The sequence below is a fragment of the Cherax quadricarinatus genome, chromosome 84 (assembly GCF_038502225.1).
Source record: "Cherax quadricarinatus isolate ZL_2023a chromosome 84, ASM3850222v1, whole genome shotgun sequence".
NCBI classification, from domain to species: domain Eukaryota; kingdom Metazoa; phylum Arthropoda; class Malacostraca; order Decapoda; family Parastacidae; genus Cherax; species Cherax quadricarinatus.
This window is the reverse complement of record NC_091375.1, coordinates 14,842,228-14,864,154: the sequence shown is the minus strand read 5'-3', so window position 1 is coordinate 14,864,154 and position 21,927 is coordinate 14,842,228. Positions and strand designations below refer to the sequence as shown.

General features: G+C 38.1%; 1 protein-coding gene across 10 annotated transcripts in view; it reads left to right on the top strand.

Moving 5' to 3' along the window:
- Nucleotides 1–21,927, top strand: part of LOC128704294 (serine/threonine-protein kinase tousled-like 2) — a 159,678-nt gene that overhangs the window by 116,414 nt on the left and 21,337 nt on the right. For 9 of the 10 annotated variants that reach the window (XM_070103166.1, XM_070103172.1, XM_070103165.1 and 6 more), the window contains exons 3-9: nucleotides 5,346–5,463; nucleotides 6,438–6,718; nucleotides 7,006–7,185; nucleotides 7,408–7,655; nucleotides 8,687–8,906; nucleotides 10,425–10,546; nucleotides 21,238–21,279. In XM_070103166.1, the coding sequence (XP_069959267.1) occupies nucleotides 5,346–5,463; nucleotides 6,438–6,718; nucleotides 7,006–7,185; nucleotides 7,408–7,655; nucleotides 8,687–8,906; nucleotides 10,425–10,546; nucleotides 21,238–21,279 (1,211 nt within the window). The remainder of the gene's footprint in view (nucleotides 1–5,345; nucleotides 5,464–6,437; nucleotides 6,719–7,005; nucleotides 7,186–7,407; nucleotides 7,656–8,686; nucleotides 8,907–10,424; nucleotides 10,547–21,237; nucleotides 21,280–21,927) is intronic. The other variant, XM_070103168.1, reaches the window with a different exon arrangement.

Genomic DNA, 21,927 nt, shown 5'->3' with positions numbered 1-21,927 from the left:
TTTAAAGCAGCATCACATGGTTTTGGTCAACTTTTATTTGGTACAGTGATAGATTAGGCACAAATAGTTTAGTGCAGAAAGCACTCTAAATGAATTTTGTCATCACATAGGCTTTTCAAGTATTTTTAGGAAACTTTAATTTTCATTAAATTTAAAATATACAGCCTCTCCTCACTTAGCCACATACTCGTTTGCCGGGACTTGCGACGGGCTCTCTGACCTGTATGCATATGTAAATAATGTACAGTGGTCCCTTGCCTAACGATATTAATTGGTACCCGAGAACGAATATCGTTAGGCGAGTTTTTTAGCGTTAGCCGAGGCAAAATGTTAGCGTTAAAATGTATCGTTAGGCGAATTTAACGTTATGCGATGCGTTCGTTAGGCGAGGGTCCACTGTATATTAGAACAGGTTTCCTCTATTCTTTTTGTTATAATATACAGTACACTAACTGTATAAACATTTAAAAATATGCTAAAAATGTTAGGTGCAAAGGTGACATTAAAACAATGATAAAGATGGTTGACACAAACCCACTACCATTATATAAGCTCCAAAGGACATAGGAAAGTATTGGTTTGGAAATAGGGTAGTTGATGAGTGGAACAGTCTACCTAGTTGGGTTATTGAGGCTGGGACTTTGGGTAGTTTCAAATTTAGGTTGGATAAGTACATGAGTGGGAGGGGTTGGATTTGAGTGGGACTTTCACATCAGAGCTTATTTCTTGGGTAGCATTGAAAATTGGGTAGGTCAAATGTTTTGTTAGTGGGATGAATTGTAAAGGACCTGCCTAGTATGGGCCAACAGGCCTCCTGCAGTGTTCCTCCTTTCTTATGTTCTTATGTTTTGTTAGTGGGATGAATTGTAAAGGACCTGCCTAGTATGGGCCAACAGGCCTCCTGCAGTGTTCCTCCTTTCTTATGTTATGTTTTGTTAGTGGGATGAATTGTAAAGGACCTGCCTAGTATGGGCCAACAGGCCTCCTGCAGTGTTCCTCCTTTCTTATGTTCTTATGTTTTGTTAGTGGGGTGAATTGTAAAGGACCTGCCTAGTATGGGCCAACAGGCCTCCTGCAGTGTTCCTCCTTTCTTATGTTCTTATGTTTTGTTAGTGGGATGAATTGTAAAGGGCCTGCCTAGTATGGGCCAACAGGCCTCCTGCAGTGTTCCTCCTTTCTTATGTTCTCATGTTCTTATGTTTTGTTAGTGGGATGAATTGTAAAGGACCTGCCTAGTATGGGCCAACAGGCCTGCTGCAGTGTTCCTCCTTTCTTATGTTCTTATGTTTTGTTAGTGGGATGAATTGTAAAGGACCTGCCTAGTATGGGCCAACAGGCCTGCTGCAGTGTTCCTCCTTTCTTATGTTCTTATGTTTTGTTAGTGGGATGAATTGTAAAGGGCCTGCCTAGTATGGGCCAACAGGCCTCCTGCAGTGTTCCTCCTTTCTTATGTTCTTATGTTTTGTTAGTGGGATGAATTGTAAAGGGCCTGCCTAGTATGGGCCAACAGGCCTCCTGCAGTGTTCCTCCTTTCTTATGTTCTTATGTTCTTGTTTAGCGATGAATTCATTTACTGATGGGGTCTTAGGAACAGACCTGCATCGTCAAGTGAGGAGAGGCTGTATTGGATATCTGGAGTTTACCTGGAGAGAGTTCCGGGGGTCAACGCCCCCGCGGCCCGGTCTGTGACCAGGCCTCCTGGTGGATCAGAGCCTGATCAACCAGGCTGTTGCTGCTGGCTGCATGCAAAGCAACGTACGAGCCACAGCCCGGCTGGTCAGGAACCGACTTTAGGTGCTTGTCATATGAGTCAAGTTTTGGTACAGTTTGCTAAATTTGAGTATTTTTTCTGTAATTTTTATATTTTAATAAATGTAAAATTTGTAGTGGCAAGATGCATATTGTTACTTGTGTATGTCAGTCCTGATCAGTTGGGCTGTTGTCTGTGCTGGACTGCATGCTGCCAGGCCTGGTCCATGGCCAGGTCTGGCCATGGGTCAATGACTCCTCTGAATCAGAAACAGGAAGATAACTGGTACAGTGCAAAACGTTGAAGTTGTCTTAATACTGTAAATACAGTTCACTCTTAGTGGGACTGGAAACAATTCTAAGTGAGATGGACTTGCTGCTGCTGCTTCAAGGATAAAACAACGTTAAGAGGTTTGTGGCTCAGTGCTACTACCTTCCATTCACAGCTGAAGGACCTGAGTTCCATCCTTGATCTAATCAGAAATGTTGGACAATGTTTCCTCACATTCGTTCCTTCTGTTCATGTAGCAGTAAGTTGTTATCCAACTGTTAATACAGTGTTGCTGGTGGTATCCTGTGGGGTGGTCATGTACTCTTAATCTTCTTTCTTTCAATGAACCGGCCGTATCCCACCGAGGCGGGGTGGCCCAAAAAGAAAAACGAAAGTTTCTCTTTTTAAATTTAGTAATTTATACAAGAGAAGGGGTTACTAGCCCCTTGTCCCCGGCATTTTAGTCGCCTCTACAACATGCATGCCTTACAGAGGAAGAATTCTGTTCCACAAGAACAAGAACTAGAAAGAAAATAGCAGAAAACCCAGAGGAGTGTGTGTATATATATGCTTGTACATGTATATGTAGTGTGATCTAAGTGTAAGTAGAAGTAGCAAGACGTACCTGAAATCTTGCATGTTTACAAGACAGAAAAAAGACACCAACAAACCTACCATCATGAAAAAACAATTACAAGTTTCCGTTTTACACTCACTTGGCAGGACGGTAGTACCTCCCTGGGTGGTTGCTGTCTACCAACCCACTACCTAGGATGTACTCCTAATATCGTATGTAAATTCAACAGTAAAGAAAAAATCAATTTGCTCATTACTTTGAAAAGTTAATAGTACAGTATAAGGTTTTTGTTTGGTATAAATACCCACAGATTAAACATAACAAAATCTATTATAGTTGTACATAAGTGGATTAAATCCTTCACTGTTTATAATGATGTGAAACTGATAAAAATAGAAGGCAAATGGAGAGGACTTGATGACAGACAGGTTGCATATGTGGTCAGGAATGTAGCTACGGGAATTGAGCGATGATATAACTTTGGTGGCATACTGTAAGCAGAACTAGCTAACCCAATAACTGCTTTTCAGAAATTGTAATAATATTGGTAGAATTATCAATGATATGTTAGGTAAAAGAACACGTGTAACTAACAAGACATTTAAATGTACTGCTCCATAACCTGTGTCAGTGTAGAATAGTCAGTAAGAATTAGGATTAGTCTGTCCAAACTGCCTATGCATGCTAGTGGCTTTCTTTGTAAGCTTTGCAAGGAAATAAACATTTTTATTGCGGCAAACTCCTGGAGAGTGAAACGTTGCCACAGTAAAATGTCTTCTTAGTTGCACTCGTATCCTTAACACACAGTCATTTATGTCGTCATACACACCTAGGTGCCAGATCAACCAGGCTGTGATGGATATGTGGGGCAGCAGGCCTCCAGCAGCAACAGCCTGGTTGACCAGGCAAGCACAAGACAAGCCTGGCCCATGGCCAGGATCCAAGAATAGTAAGACTCAAAACTCATCAGAGGTATATCAAAGGTATACATTATACCCACCTTAGATTATGCAACAATAGCATAGATCCTGTAGTTGATCAAATATGTAAACAGCAAAGGATGCAAAGATTTGCAACAAGATTGATGCAGGGATGAAGGGAGATGGATTATAAGGAGAAACTTGAAGGACTTAAGCTAATAACCCTAAAGATGAGAGAGGAGGATCAGGGAAGACGTGATCATGACAAAAAAATACTATAGAGACTAGAAAGTATGCTTAGAAACAAGAAAAAATGTGGTAAGAGGGAGCCAGGGACATGTATGGCAGCTGAAGATGCCATCTGTGTCCCTGGAGGTCTAACCCTTAAACTGTCCAAACGTAGATCTACGTTCACTCGCGTAGCACTCCGAACATAGATCTACGTTTTTTTTACGTGCTTTCTTATGGAGAAAATCAAGGTTAGAGCGCTACATGTGCAAACATAAATCTACGTTTGGACAGTTTAAGGGTTAAGACTACTGTATTTTGTGTGTCTGAGTGTCATGAATATAATGGAACAAATTTGTTGGAGGGAATTAAAGCAAATACAGTATGCAGTTTTAAGAGTAGGTATGATCAGGCCCCTAGTAGCTAGGCATCTGTAAAACTGGTCAGTGTTAGTTAACAGGCTGAGCTCTTAGGTATACCTTTGATGAGTTTCCAAGGTTTTTCTACTCCCAGAGCCTAGCCTGAGGCCTGGCTTGTCTGGTGTTTGCCTGGTCAACCAGGCTGTTGCTGCTGGTGGCCTACTGTTCCACATATCCATCACAGTGTGGTTGGTCACACTATCATACCATAGTGCAGTCACACTAGACAGAGCTGTCTCTAGCCATGAACGACGACGACCAAGCCTCTGCCACTTGTGGTGATTCTCATCACTTCCCTTGAGAAAGAACTGTAGATAATAAAAGGATAATACAGTGGTACCTCGAGTTTCGAACAGTTCCCAACTCAAATAGTTATGTAAGTGTATACACAAATAACCCACACATAGAAGAGAGGAGCTTACGACGACGTTTCGGTCCGACTTGGACCATGTACAAAGTCAGACCGAAACGTCGTCGTAAGCTCCTCTCTTCTATGTGCGGGTTATTTGTGTATCGTTCCAGTCATGGTATTGTGACTTTATTTGTTATGTAAGTGTATTTTTGTAACTGCTTTTGTAATTGTATTTTTGGGGGTCTGAAACAGACTAATCTAATTTTTATTATTCCTTATGGGAACAAATTCGTTCAGTAATGGCACTTGAACAGCCTTCTGGAATAAATTATGGCTGAAACTTGAGGTAACACTTTATTAGTAATAATGGTAGGATTGCAGACAAAATGTTAGATAAATGGCCACAGATGCAACTAATGTGACATATTATTGTGACAGTGTTTCACTCTCTAGGAGCTTTCTCAAGCCTAAGTGTATGCACTTGTGTCCTTTCATCATGACTCACAAAATCATAATGCCACGATTTCAAACATCACAGTACAGGTGGGGATTGAACTTGAGGCAATTGAGTCATGAAACTCTAAGCCAGCACATGAGCACTGTTTGTATCAGTATACCTCTTACTTGGAAAAATGTTCTTCTAGACTATCTAAGAGATGTTAAGTGTTTCATAGAAAACTCAAAGGAGAGTTCCCTATAATCCTGTATACTGTACTATATGTATATCCATTGCTGCTGCTCCTTCTCCCCCCCCCCCCTCCTACCCCTTCCCTCCATAATCAGGGACTTCAAAATTATCTTCAAACAAAATGTTGTATTTTCTTTGCAGGCGCACCTGGGTGGGAGTAATCCCAGCACTCCCACTTCCACGCAGCCACCAACGTCTATGTCCGGATCTGTCTCTCAGCCTATGCTATTGGACAGACAAGATTCTAACCTCAGCACTGGTCAGTTGTGTTTTAAATTCACCTGATAGTATGGTATAGTATGACTAGAAGGTACTATAATAGTTGCGGAGGTACGAAGGTATTTCAAGAAAAGTAAAAACTGGATAAATGGTGACATTCAGTAAAGTTTTAGAATAACAAATAAAAGTGGAATGATTCTATGAGAAAGTTGAATTATTAGAAAAGGTGGTTATTGATATATGAGTAATGATCAACTTTAATATAAAAAGATTGGCTACACAATAATTGAGTTAGAATGCACACAGGTACTGAGAAAACGAAAGGAGGGAATTTAAGAGAAAAATTTGGTGATTGGATGAGTGGAGACATGTGATTGAATGAGTGGAGGCATGATTGAATGAGTGGAGATGTGTAAGGTCAAGATGTGATGCAAGGATAGAGATGCCTCGGTGGGAAATGGCCAATGTGTTCAAAAAAAAAAAAAAAATGTGAAATATGAGTCTCTGACTGGTAAGTGTCTTGTGGATACAATGAAAAGTCTTCATAAAATCTGCCCAGGTACTATAAGAATGGTAGTAAAATGCTGTTCTTAGTTATTAGGAAGGATTGAATGGTTCATTTTCCATTTTTGTTACTCCTCACATGAAGTTTAGACCTAGCAAGGTGGCTCGTAGCTCAGTGATATGACCTTTAGCTCACAACTGATTAATCCAGGTTCAATCTCAGGGCACTGGAGATGTATGCACAAGTTTCCTAATATCTCTTGCTCCTGTTTGCCTAGCATATGTTGTTTAGCTGTTGTGGATCATATCCTAGGAAGTGGCAGTCTATCTTAGAATAGTCTCGACTTTGAAATGAATAAATAAAAGAAAAAACTTTGAGATAATCTGTGGATATTTGTTGTAGTATTAGTCCCAATAATTACACACTTTATAATACTGTACATTTTATGAATATTTCATCTTAAGATGTGAATACCAGTTAGTATGTGATTTCCCTCCAATATTTTGTAGGGTCTTCTGACAGAGAAGAAAGCACCAGTCCAGATAAAGCCCAGCAGCGAATCCTGAGCGACCGGAAAAGGAAACGGAAAAGTGGATCACTCGGGTCACAAAATGATGAAGGAGGGGGGGCGGCGGCTCCTAAGATGAACAGAGCCACGGAAGCTAAGAAAATCAACGATTATATTAAGCAGCAGCAGCAACAACAGCAGCAGCAGCAACAACAAGTTAATTCTCCTCATAGACACTCAGGAGCTAAAAGTCCCTCCCCACAGACACTTCTAAGTCATATGGTGAATATTGTTACCCATGCTTTAGCAGTGTAACAGTTATGAAGGAACTCAGGAGACTGTTTTATAAGAGAGAGTACTGTGCTGGCATGTCCTCACTCCTCATATGACTGGATTTCAAAAGCTAGCAGTCTCATTGTGATTTTTATATACATTGCAAATAAAACAACGCCGTAATAGGTTGTCACTCTATACACGGTTATTGGTTGATGACAGAGGTTGATTGTAATAATTATAACTAAAGATAATCTTATACATTAAAAGCTAAAAGAGCGTCTACATTATTTCAGACTGGGCTCAGCGGGGGTTTAGGCGATCCACTTGTTGGATTAATGCCTCCCCCTCGAGGTGTTCCTGTTACTCACCGCTCCACGCAGAGTGATATTACTTTTAGGCAGGTAGAAGAAATGGAGAGTCGTGCGTCTATGGACATGGAGGCAAAAAATTCAAGAATTGATAATTTACAGTGTGTAAGTATGCAAAGACATGTAAATTAATATAAGAATTTTAATGAGCTGTCATTGGTTAAATATACATTATACCATATTAAAATTTTAATTAAGAATATTCAACCACAAATAATGCTATAACCTGTTATAATCATAATGAGATATAAAGATTTATCATTATTATTGAAGTTTTGTAAACATGAAATTGTCATTGATTCTATCACCGATGTCTTCGTCTTGCAGACAAATGAAGAATTATCTCGACAGCTACAGACACAAAGTAAACTTCTTGAACAGAAACAATTACAAATTAATAAATGTATCGAAGTAGTCAAGAAACTACAGATTGAGAAATCTAATATAGAGAAGAAGGAAGCAAGACAAAAATGCATGCAGAACCGTTTAAGGCTGGGGCAGTTTGTCACTCAGAGGGTAGGGGCCACCTTTCAGGAAAACTGGCAAGATGGCTACGCTTTTCAGGAAATAACCAAGTAAGTGCTTAGGTTAGGTTAGGTAAGATTGGTCAGGAAACAGGACAGGTGTTTCCTGATGCAGGTCTTAGTCATTTGATGACCCACAACTGGAGCTTTTGGTTATCTGACTGAGGCCTTCCACTGGCTTACCTGTCCATCCCTTTAAAAATTATGGTTATGATTATAATAATTATTGCTTCTAATGACTGGTAGATTTTGGATTAAAGTTTTTAATGTATAATAAATTTTGGTTCAGATTTAGGCTCATTGTGTTTCAGAAGCCTGTCATTGTTAATATTGGTGACCCAAAAAGAAAAATTATAGTTTCTCTTTTTAAATTTGGTATTGTATACAGGAGAAGGGGTTACTAGCCCCTTGCTCCCAGCATTTTAGTTGCCTCTTATGACACACATGGTAGAGACAGGTTATATTTTTTAAATTTAACATTTTATTGGAGTATAAGTAAGGTAACATTTATGAAGGCATTCAGGGAAATGAGCCACACTTAAGTTTGAAGGTAGAAGTTCAGTGCCTGCATTCTGGAAGAGGGATAGGGATGGTCACTGCCTGAAATGCATAGCATGTTAGTGGATTTTTTTTGTGCTTAACAGTATTTTATTACATGCACTCTACCTTTGTATACCGCAGAAGTAAAGAAAGTTTGTGTGTGTGTTTGTTCAGGTGTGGTGTTCACACACTTCTGTCAAGACAGCTGTGGAATAAAAGGTGAATGCAATGCATTCTTTGGGTCACCCTGTCTTGGTGAGATGTAGCTGATGTGATAAAAATATAAAACTTCTAAAGCACAGAATAAGCCTAAATCTAAAACTAGATTTAATACATATAGTATACATAATTTTGTATTATACATGGAATTTAGTTTCAGGGGGACCTCTAGGAATGTAACCTACACAGAATTGTAGGGTTGAATGTACTGTTCTTTTAAACTTTAATAATACTAGTTGCATTTACCGTACTGACACTTCTGTGTTTCTATAATATTTTTAGTAATTTTGCACAGTAATTGTTCATTTTTTGCGATGTTACAGACGGCAAGAAGAACTCCAAGCAAATAGAGAAGAAATAGACCGGCAGCGAAAACTTTTAATGAAACGTAAACCATCGGAAAGCGGGAGTAACTCTCGGAAACGAGGGTCCAATAGCAACCAAGGACAGGTCGGTGGAAATCTTCCGAATGGCCTTGGGGGCGAACATGACCATCGAGACCTCACCATCCAGGAATATTACGAGTCAGAAGAAATATTAAAGGTTGGTATTTTAGGTTTGTTTTTTATGTACAGTATTACTAAGATCATTTGCTTACGTTCATTATGGATCTTTGTTTAAGAAACTCTCTTTGCAGTGCATTGCATATGCCTTCCTGCCTGGTGAAGGGTACCAGGGATTACAGCTTTGAAAGCTCAGGCTTTGAATCCACCCGATACTGTTCCCTTTACTACCATTAGGCTTCTTCAATAGGCTAAGGAAAAAAAAAAAGTTTACCATAAGAAGTTGTTTGGCTAATATATTACTGGTATGCTAAAAAAAAATACATAAAAAAAGTTGACACACTACTTTGCTTTAATAAGATTATGTTTTAGTGTTTTATCCCTATTTATTTGTATCTGCATGCCTCTGGCAAGACAATGACAGTGATATTATTTTTATACATTTTTAATAATAACATGCCAAAGTGTCTAAGCTTTTGAATACAAATATGCCACTATACCTTTGATATACCTTACTTATGATGAGTTTCGAAAGAGTTACGACTCTCGGAGCCCGACCATGGGGCAGGCTCATGAAGCGAAGTGGATGTATCAAGGGTGATGTGCATCCACAGGCTTGTAAAATAATGTTTAGTATGTGTATTGAATGCAACAGCAAAATGGCTGGCTTGTCAGGTAGTAAGCTGCATTTTATTTTAAGAGCAGGTGGTAAGAGTCAAGCTGTTAGTTTTATGTACAGGTCGTCTAGAATCAGTGGCATACCTGAGGTTAGTTTTGAAGGTTCTCCTGCCTCTGCAGTGTGGCCTGAGGCCAGATTGCCTTCAGTGCCTGATGAACCAGACTGTTGCTGCTAATGGTTCATGGGTCTTAGCCATCACAACCTGGTTGTGCTATACAGTAGCGTAGAATCAGCTATGAAACCAGTCACAAGTGATGTCATTTTTCATATAGTACCTCCCACCATGCCTTCCTCCCTTCACCAGATGAAACTGTTGTTTAGAAGAAGCATATCGGTATTATTCCTTCCATTTTATGAGTGTATAACATAAAACAATTTGAAAAAATGATCAACACATTGAGAGAAGTATCTGATTTTGTTGAGTTGAAGAGTTGTGACAGCTCCAAGCTAGTTAGAGTTGTGACGGCCTTAACCTCAAATAACCCACACATAGGAAAAAGAATTTCTCTTTGAAGTGCATCACATGTGCCTGCCTACCTACCTGGTGAGGGGTACCAGTAATCACAGCTCTGAAAGCTCAAACTGTGACTAGTTAATGGTCCAAGTCGAACCGAAACATTGTCACGAGTCTCTCCTATGTGCGGGTTATTTGTGTAATGTTGAGTGTTTTTTGTCTGTGTGATAGTTTTCAGCTGAGTATATTTAAGCTTATGAGATACACAGGCAAGATAAGATGCTGTATTCTAATTGATTTAACTTACATACATACATAGTACTATAGATCTATATTTTATCTAGCCTTTGCTCATTGCTAAGCGTAAAAACGTAATATTAATGTGCATAGCTATTTTTACTATTGTATTTGTCTCTTTTGAACAGTTAAGGCAAACCGCTCTTAAAAAGGAAGACACAGACCTACAGCAGGAAATGGAAAAACTTGAGAGAGAAAGAAATCTTCATATTAGGGAACTCAAGCGAATTCACAATGAGGACCAATCAAGGTGAGCCTTTCCATTGTTGATGTAATGAGTGTTTCTGGCAAGTAATACATTGACAGTTGTACAGTGCATGTGCATCAGTGGTAGCTTAAAACCTGCTTTAACAATTTGCAAGGCATCTTAATCAGTTTTAATAATTTATGCATTTTGGTAAATACATGTCCACATTGGAATATTTAAAGTGAGGAGCAGGTATTAACAATACTTATATATACAGGGGGCCCCAACTAGCAAATGAGTTACTTTCGTTGTAATCAAGAACAAGCTGTTATGAACTCAACCTATTTTCCTTTGAGAAAACATTAAATAATCATTGTGTCATGTGTGTTTAGCATTCAAAAAAAAATATTTTCTAAATATTTTCTTACATGCCTCGTTAGTATGTGTAGAAGTTCATACCTCAATCATTCATAAGTTGGGGGACCCCTTTATTTTTTTTAACCTAATTGACATAAACCTGAGAAATGCTTCAATTTGTGTGTGAGATGGACAGCTTGCATGTTTATATTTTAAGTAATAAGCTCATACAGACCACCTCTGCTTTAGAATATTTTAGTTACTGTTCAGAGTGTTAGCAAGATAAATGAGGCTTGAAGGGGCATGAGTAAATCGACCCAAAACATTTGAGGTTCAAATGATTAAAAATAATTTATGAAGGCGAGAAAAATATTATTGCAGATCTACAAGAAAAGATGTAAAGCTAGGAGCTTTTGTGTTAAAAACAAATGAATAAATTATATATATATAGGTAGTGACCAGTAATATTTAGTGAAGGGATTCAGGGAAACCGGTTATTTTATATGACCAGACTTGAGTCCTGGAAATGGGAAGTACAATGCCTGCACTCTAAAGGAGGGGTTTGGGATATTGGCAGTTTGGAGAGATATATTGTGTATTTTTATACGTATATATTTCTAAACTGTTGTATTCTGGGCACCTCTGCAAAAACAGTGATTATGTGTGAGTGAGGTGAAAGTGTTGAATAATGATGAAAGTATTTTCTTTTTGGGGATTTTCTTTCTCTTTGGGTCACCCTGCCTCGGCGGGAGACGGCCGACTTGTTGAAAAAAAAAAAATAGGTAGTACCTAGGTAGTAGGTTGGTAGACAGCAACCACCCAGGGAGGTACTACCATTCTGTCCAGTGAGTGAAACTCAAACCTGTAATTGTTTTACACAGTGGTAGGATTGCTGGTGTCGTCTTCTGTCTCATAAATGCATAATATTACAGAGACATCATCCTACTTCTACTTGCACTTAGGTCATGCTACACAGGCATGTGCACATGTATGTATACGTAGACATGTGCATTTTCTATTTTTTTTTTTTTTGATACTTTTTGTTGCTATTTATTTCTTTTCATCTCCATGGAGAAGTGGAAAAGAATCCTTCCTCAGTAAGCCATGAGTATTGTAAAAGGCAACTAAAATACTGGGAGCAAGAGGCTAGTAACCCCTTCTGTATAAATTACTAAACATAAGAAGAAAAACTTTAAGTTTGGGTGGTTGAATGGGCATGGATGTAGTGCAGATGATAAGAAAGAGATGATTATCGATGTTTCAGACAAAAAAAAGTTGGATGTCCTAGTTCTAAGTGAAACAAACCTGAAAGGAGTCGAGGAGTTTCAGTGGGGAGAAATAAATGGGATTACATCAGGTGTACCTGAGAGAGTCATTTTGGTTTTATTGGCTGTTTCTTGGTATCACTGATAGATTGGAAGACATACCACTGAAATGGAGATGATTTTGATTGGTTTCAGGACTGGAAGTAGTTTGAAATTGAGCTCAAAGTAGCAGAAATAGTCAATTTTTGCAGTTATTCTAGAGTACAGGTAAGGCCCCCTACAACTCCCAGTCTATTTTATGGGGTTTTAATAGGTCTGATTAAATTATTGGGAAATAGTAAACCATGACCAATCATTCCTGGTTATATTTTATTATCCAAGAAATAAAGTGAGTCTTCTATTTTTGTGTGATTGTGAATTCAAAGTTGAAGGCAAGTGTAATATAGGAAAGGCCTGTTAATTAATGACTAATGAACATACAAAGTGCTACTATAGTGCCAGAGATGTTTACTTTGTTTATTTTGGACTCTATTTTCAAACTGGTATTTTTAAAATTTGTGTAAAATTGGCCAAATTAATGACTTCTGTGCACTTTATAGGGTAGTTGATATAGTTGAATGGGCAGTTTCTTGTGCTCCATCGATATGGAAGGAATGGAAGGCATACTAGCAAAATAGCTTAGAATTTAGTGGATTGAGGTAATGGAATTGCTTAAAATAGGACTCAAAGTTGGCAAAATTGCCAATGCATAAATTGCACCAAGAACACTAACTTGTGCCTACGTAATTCCGTAAGTTTTCCACAAAATTTCATAGTTTTGGTGTCATTACCTCCAGATAAAGATTGTATGTTCCATAGCAGAATTTTTTGTTTAAGTGGACACTGTGAGCAACATCAGTTTTGGGAGTCTGGACAGTGAAAGGGTTAAGAAAGTGGAGAAGGTGCAGAGATATACAACAAGGTTTGTCCCTGAGCTAAGGGAAGTTGATAAGGTAGAGAGGGACAGGCTGGTTGTGAGGAGAGAAACAGAACCTCGGGGACACAGCTGGGAGGTTAAGGCACGGATGAGCCACAGGGATGTTAGGAAGTATTTCTTCAGTCTCGGAGTAGTTAGGTAGTAGAATGATCTTAGTGAGGAAGTGGTGGAAGCAGGCTTCATGCATTTTGATATTTTTAAGAGCAGATATTGATACAAAATTTCGTAATATTCTAATAAATTTTGATAAAATACACTTAAATCTCAAGAAAAGTAAATAACATTAGAAATTTGTAGGTTACCTGTAGGTGGTTTCTGGGTCATTGTCCCCCCTCTCCCTCATCCATGGCCTGGTCTCAGACCGGGCCTCTAAGTTGATGGCCCAATCAACCAAGCTGTTGGTGCTAGTTGCACACAAGCCAACACATGCATCACAGCCCAGCTGGTCAGGAATAGGTATGGGGAACTTAAGTGCCTTCTTAAAGACAACTTGGAGCCCATTTGGTAATTCCTCTTATGCTTGAAGGCTGTTAACCCTTTCAGGGTCCGTCCCGTAGATCTACGGCTTTGCGTTCAGGGTCCAAACCGTAGATCTACGTCATGAGCTCAGCTCACTCTGATAAACTGTGAGTGGTACATTTGGGCCTATATATGAGAGAATACATCTATGTGGTATGTGTGCACCACATAAAACAGATCCTGCAGCACTGTGTATAATGAGAGAAAAAAACTGAAATCATGATTTTTCGATTAAAACAGCGACTTTGCAGTGTTTTTTCGTATGTTTTTTATAGTTGTATTTGTGATTTCTTGATCTCATTTGATAGAATGGAAGACATATTACAGAAATAGAAATGATTTTCATTGGTTTTAGCACTGGAAATGGCTTGAAACTGAGCTCAAAGTAGCGGAAATGTTAAATTTTTGCCGATATTCAAGAGTAAACAAACGACCTCACACGTCTAATACACGCCAGCTGGTGGGTCTAATATGCATTCACAAATATGGTGATGATATTTATACAATTATTACAGTATTGCATAACAGTAAATCTTCTATTTTTTGGTGTGAATAAAAATTCTTTATGTGAATAAAAAATCAAAATGGAATTTATTTGTATAGCCTCAAAACATAACTAATGAACAGAGGAAATGTTAGTTTAGTGCCAGGAATACCTACATTGTTTATTCTGGACCCTATTTTGAAATTGGAATATTTTGAACTTTGTGTTAAATTGGCCAAATTAACAATTTCCGATCACTTTAATTTGTAGTTGAAACAGTTGACTTGGCGATTTCTTGTGCTCAGTCGATAGAATAGAAGTAATACTAGTGAAATAGCTAAGAATTTGGTTGACTGGAATAATGTAATTGGCCTAAAATGGGAGTCAAAGTCGGCAAAATCGCCGATTCGTAAATATCGCTGACACATCAAAATTCGCGAGAGCATAATTTCGTCAATTTTCCATCAAATTTTGTACTTTTTGTTTTATTACCTTCACAAAAAGATTCTCTACCATTTCATAAGAAAAAAAGAAAAAATTTTTTTTTTTGAAAATTCTTGGACACTGGGGCACCACTTCAGATTTGGGCCTTGGACCTTGAAGGGATTAAAGAGCCTTGGACCCTTGACACTGCTATTCATCAAAGTTATTTTGCACCATCTACCAAGCATCTTGCATTTGCAGGGAGTGCTTTTGGTGGGCAGATTTGGGACTAATCCCTCCAGAATTTCCAGATGTAAATTATGATGTATAACATCTTTCTCCTCTACTCTTCAGAGAGCATAGTTTGCAGAACATAATTGGTCCCAGTAATGTAGGTCCTCGTCTGAATTTATACGGGCAGTATAGTCCTCCGTACATTTCTAGCTCTGCTGTTTTTCTTAGCTTGAAAGTTGCTGTCAGTATAAAGCAATATTCTGTCTTGGAGAGAAGCAACTTGGCAAGAATAATAATTGGATTGGTATCTTGTTTTCAAGGTTCAAGTTATCCAACCTATCACTTTCCATGTGTCTGTGAAAATAACATTGCTATGATCCTTGAATATCTCATATTATCTCTCCAAAGTGTCTCACATTAAACTTCTTATCTGGTGTTGTGTACTCTGTTCATGCTTTTATCCTTAATTTTTCCATAGCAGAGTAACCAAATCGTGTATTGGAACATCATATTTTTGTCGGTGGCCCACTGAAAGACTTGGTATACGTATATCAACCACTGTGTCCTCAGTGGATGCAAAAGACGTTAAAGCAGTATGATTTATGCCTGTGTTGGATATTAGAATAAGGAAAAGAATTGGAGCTAGTACTGTACCATGGGGAACAACTTTTCACTGTGGCTGCCTTCGATTTTACTCTTCACTCTTACTCTTTGGGTTCTATTTGTTAGAAAGTTAAATATCCATCTGCCCACTTTTTCAACCTTTATAAACTCAGGAGATTGATAGGAAGTGTGTACACTTTCTATCAAGGCTGAGGGACTGATTACCCCAAATTACCTCATCCACTATATGCAGGGGTTCTTAACTTTTTTACGATTAAAAACCCCAATGGATTGCCCAATATGTCCCCCATGTTCCTTACACCAGACTGTGGAAATCATCACCACCACCAGTTCCATTAGTTACCAGTATAACTTCAAAAGATGTCAGTAGTTTGGCTTTACTTTATATTTATTATTATTTTTATTATCACACTGGCCGATTCCCACCAAGGCAGGGTGGCCCGAAAAAGAAAAACTTTCACCATCATTCACTCCATCACTGTCTTGCCAGAAGGGTGCTTTACACTACAGTTTTTAAACTGCAACATTAACACCCCTCCTTCAGAGTGCAGGCACTGTACTTCCCATCTCCAGGACTCAAGTCCGGCCTGCCGGTTTCCCTGAACCCTTTCATAAATGTTACTTTGCTCACACTCCAACAGCACGTCAAGTATTAAAAACCGTTTGTCTCCATTCACTCCTATCAAACACGCTCATGCATGCCTGCTGGAAGTCCAAGCCCCTCGCACACAAAACCTCCTTTACCCCCTCTCTCCAACCTTTCCTAGGCCGACCCCTACCCCGCCTTCCTTCCACTACAGACTGATACACTCTTGAAGTCATTCTGTTTCGCTCCATTCTCTCTACATGTCCGAACCACCTCAGCAACCCTTCCTCAGCCCTCTGGACAACAGTTTTGGTAATCCCGCACCTCCTCCTAACTTCCAAACTACGAATTCTCTGCATTATATTCACACCACACATTGCCCTCAGACATGACATCTCCACTGCCTCCAGCCTTCTCCTCTCCGCAACATTCATCACTCATGCTTCACACCCATATAAGAGCGTTGGTAAAACTATACTCTCATACATTCCCCTCTTTGCCTCCAAGGACAAAGTTCTTTGTCTCCACAGACTCCTAAGTGCACCACTCACTCTTTTCCCCTCATCAATTCTATGATTCACCTCATCTTTCATAGACCCATCCGCTGACATGTCCACTCCCAAATATCTGAATACATTCACCTCCTCCATACTCTCTCCCTCCAATCTGATATTCAATCTTTCATCACTTAATCTTTTTGTTATCCTCATAACCTTACTCTTTCCTGTATTCACCTTTAATTTTCTTCTTTTGCACACCCTACCAAATTCATCCACCTATCTCTGCAACTTCTCTTCAGAATCTCCCAAGAGCACAGTGTCATCAGCAAAGAGCAGCTGTGACAACTCCCACTTTGTGTGTGATTCTTTATCTTTTAACTCCACGCCTCTTGCCAAGACCCTCGCATTTACTTCTCTTACAACCCCATCTATAAATATATTAAACAACCACGGTGACATCACACATCCTTGTCTAAGGCCTACTTTTACTGGGAAATAATTTCCTTCTTTCCTACATACTCTAACTTGAGCCTCACTATCCTCGTAAAAACTCTTCACTGCTTTCAGTAACCTACCTCCTACACCATACACTTGCAACATCTGCCACATTGCCCCCCTATCCACCCTGTCATATGCCTTTTCCAAATCCATAAATGCCACAAAGACCTCTTTATCCTTATCTAAATACTGTTCACTTATATGTTTCACTGTAAACACCTGGTCCACACACCCCCTACCTTTCCTAAAGCCTCCTTGTTCATCTGCTATCCTATTCTCCGTCTTACTCTTAATTCTTTCAATAATAACTCTACCATACACTTTACCAGGTATACTCAGCAGACTTATCCCCCTATAATTTTTGCACTCTCTTTTATCCCCTTTGCCTTTATACAAAGGAACTATGCATGCTCTCTGCCAATCCCTAGGTACCTTACCCTCTTCCATACATTTATTAAATAATTGCACCAACCACTCCAAAACTATATCCCCACCTGCTTTTAACATTTCTATCTTTATCCCATCAATCCCGGCTGCCTTACCCCCTTTCATTTTACCTACTGCCTCACGAACTTCCCCCACACTCACAACTGGCTCTTCCTCACTCCTACAAGATGTTATTCCTCCTTGTCCTATACACGAAATCACAGCTTCCCTATCTTCATCAACATTTAAAAATTCCTCAAAATATTCCCTCCATCTTCCCAATACCTCTAACTCTCCATTTAATAACTCTCCTCTCCTATTTTTAACAACAGAATAGCTGATAGTTTATGCTAAACTAACAATTTTTTTAATTGTTCAGAGATCAAGCCCTATACCCCTATTATTTGGCTCCCATATACCCAAGGGGTATGGATGCCCCCAGTTAAGAATCCCTGATCTAAAGTAGTCAGTCTTTATACTGGATTGACAAAGTCACTCTTAGGCAAAAGACTGTTTGTACAATTATGATACTCAGGTGTTGAATATGTGTCTTATTCATCTGCTTCTTGGTTTGTATACCATAAACATAAATTAATATAATTTAAATTCTCTTAGGGTAACAGTACTCAAAAACAGGAAACCAGCTGCCATTATTACCGTGCTTAAGTATAAAAATAGAACTTGGCAGAAGCGTAAGGAAACTACCTCATAACTACTCCACCCGTTGATGTGTCTGGACAAAATTCTGATACACATGTCTTTGTTAATTAGGAATTTTTATTTTTATATATGAATCTTTTAGTAAAATAAATGGAAATAAATGGAAAAACCCCATTAGGAAATAAATGGAAAAACCCATTAACCCTGTGTCAATTTTGGTAATTGTTCTTAATAATAATAATGGATTGGATTTGAAAAGACTGATGACTGAAATTGTACTGTAATATTATGCTTTTAGTGAGTGTGTTTGTGTGTTTATTCGTGAGCTTGCACTCACATGCAGGTCTGCGTTTGAAGCATTGGCTTAGGCACATTGAATTTGGTGCACCCAAAATTAGTTATGGAGAAATACTTATTACCCAAAGAAAAAGAAGAATATGTCAATATTTGATTTGAGAATATTTCATACTGTCTAGATGTGCACACAGATCTTTTTGTTACTATAAATATTTTTTTGTATTGCAAATGTTGAATCAAAACCCTTAGATGAAGAATAGGTTCAAAATGACTTATACATTTTGCACAAATGAATTTAAACTATCGGAGAATTGTATTAGTTATTTTGGTTCTGCAAGCCAGCAGATAACCTAATGTTTTGGGTAGTCACATAATTTTATAAATAATATTACTTTGTGCTTAATCCATCTGTTTTATGTGCCTCCTGCATAATGCTACCTGCATGTGGAACGAAATCTTTTCTAAACACCACGATCACTGAGTATCTTAGCTACTGCTCTTATTATGTTACCATGTTTTCTTACAAATTCGTAGTGCTAAGATTCACTATAGCTTCATTGAGAATATTCAAAAATTAGATTTACGAAGAAATTTACCATATTCTGTGTTATGTCTGTGTGCTAATTTTTTTATGGTTATCACTTTACACACATAGTATTGTATTATTAATTACGTATTTTGGCATTTCATTGAAATGGACTATATCAAACATTGGGCTTTGTTACCAATAAAGTGATCAGAGTGGTTAGATTGGATTTTACAAGAGCTATTTTCTAAACGGTTTGTTTTTGGATACGTGTGTTTGTTATGTGTGTGACTTCATTCTGCATGTTTAATACAGTACAGATGCTCCTTACTTTATGATGGTTCAACTTACAATGGTGCAGTAGCATTGTACATTCTTTACTGTACACTACTGTACATGTATTGATAGGATAAACTTGTGCTCATTTTTTACTTTTTAATTCTGGTATTTTTAGTTCTGGTATTTAGCTTTTGTTTTTCCTTTTGGGCCACCCCGCCTCGGTAGGATACGGCCGGAGTGTTGAAAGAAAGAAGAATTATATGTTCCTTTACTTATTCAGTGACTAGTTATTTATTTATCTAAACTGTCATATCTGCATGCCTCTGGCAAGACAGTGTGTGAATGATGGTGAAAGTGTTTATTTTTCGGGTCACCCTGCCTTGGTGGGAGACGGCCAACGTGTTAAAAAAAAAAATACAGTATATATATTTTCAACTTATAATGGGTTCAACGTAAGCCTATTGTGAGTCGAGGAGCACCTGTACTTAAAACATTGAACACACATAATGGTGAGGTAATGGCATAATATTAAGCCACATTTACTCTGTTACATTGACATTCTACAGAGTGACAAAATTCATCGCCTTTGGGTGTTATTGTCCTTTTCATAATTTCTTGTATATGTACTGTATTCACATTGTAAGATAGTCGTCCACTAGAACACCGAAAACTCCATGCCAGCAGCAACAATCTCAGCATTTCTTGATCCAGTAATTATTCAGATAATCTGACCGTCATCACATTTTTCTATTAGTTCCTAATATTTAAGCAGGAATTTAAGTCATTACTTATGTCTTCACTTTTATTGGCCTCCCAGAGTTGTTGTGATCACCACTATCTGTATTGACCTACTGTACATGCAGACTGGTTCTCATTATTTGAAAAAACGTGACTTATTTTCATACTTCATTTATAGAAAATAAGATTATTTGCAGAATACTTCAGATGTTTATAGTTAGCACAAGAAGTGTATTTACATGTAGCAAAGGAATACCAGGAGTGTTATTTGGAGTATAATGTTTCATTGTCTGCTTCAAAATCTTTAGGCCTTACTTGATTCGGATTAACTTTTGATTCTAAAAATCCAGAATTGTTTGTAGCATGTGTGTATCAGTTACTATCTTTTGAAAATTAATTTTCAATATTTGGCGAGCATGTTTTAAAAAGAGTTTATCTAAATTCCACGTGTATCACTGTGTAAAGTGTTTTATGACAAAGAATGTGTATATATGTACAGTAAAACCTTGATTTACCAGACCCCAATTTTAGTAGACAAAAATCTGTGACCGGACAAGGTTCGGAAGCAACAGATAATGTTCATTAAAACCATAATTGTCTTATTCTTACAGTCCCCTTGGTAAATACATTTTGAATTTAACAGATATTGTCCACCAAATCAGAATTGTTAATTATTTTTTACAGACAGTTCTAGATTTAAGCTTTGTCCGTTAAATCCAGAATTATCCATTATTGTTGCAGTCCGTTGGAAAATATTCTCATATGAAGAATTAGACATGTGCAACATCTTGGTATCTTTATTGTAAACGTTTCGCCATCAAGTGACTTTATCAATACAAATTCAAGGACATAATATGAAGACAGTAGAACTATATACAAAAGACGAAGTAATCAGTCCCTCAGCTAATGGGCTGATTACCTCATCTTTCGTATACAGTTCTACTGTCTTCATATTATGCCCTTGAATTTGTATTGATAAAGCCACTGGTAGGCAAAACATCTACAATAAAGATACCCAGAGGTTGCACATGTGTGCGTTTTTTCATCTTGTCAGTATTGTATAACGCACATGTACAAATGTTTTCATAGTCTATATTTAACTGACAGTTGGCTTTAATGGACACCTTTTCCCTATTAGTTCATTAAATCAAGGGTTCACTGTATTGTAAAGCACACTTTACCTTGGAACTATTGATGATCATTGTAGTGTAGTGAATTGAGTATAAACTGGTGTACTACCCCAGTAGCCAGACCAGGATTCTAAAAAAGTATAAGCAAAATTTGTGACATTTCATATTATAGGTAAATGTTAGGGATACAAATTGGGGCTTGTGAGCTAAAAGTTTTGCCTGTTCCTTACAGAATCCTTCAATCCCAGTCTTCACCCCGCAACCCTCATGACATGTGAGTAGTCTCCGAGGGAGTGAGACATATTCCTGGGGTTGGAGGGATTGAAAGTAGTCTCTCCAAGGAAGTGAGATGTACTTTACTTTTGGGGTTGGAGGGATTGAAAATAAGAGGCTCTGAGGGAGTGAAATATATTCTCAGTGTTGAAAGGATTGAAAGTAGTCACTGAGGAGTGAACTGATGGCTCTCTATTATTGGGCAAATTTTTCATCATTTTCTAAGGGATTGATATATTACAGCTAAAAGTTTGACAAGTGATATTGTTGTGCATTTAAACCTGTAGTTAAGTACATACTTGTGGTAAGCATGTATGAGCACTACTTAGGAGACTTGACCACTGGAGGATGCTGGAGATATTTTAATAGAACGATGCCTTTATTTTGATGAACCGGTTTTTGAAAGCATATGAATTTTGTTTTCATTATTATAAATTGAAAGGCTTTTTGCATACATTGCCAACCTTTTTCTTTGAATTTAAAGCCCAGCCTCTAATACTGATGGGTTAGTGATACTCACTGTTGATACAGTGGTAACAGGAATATACCAGTTTTTGTGGAAGTTTGTAATATTGTGACTTGTGTATTATTCATGCTGGTAGTAGCACACACGTCTGACTCATGTTGTTCGTGAACACTGAAATACGGT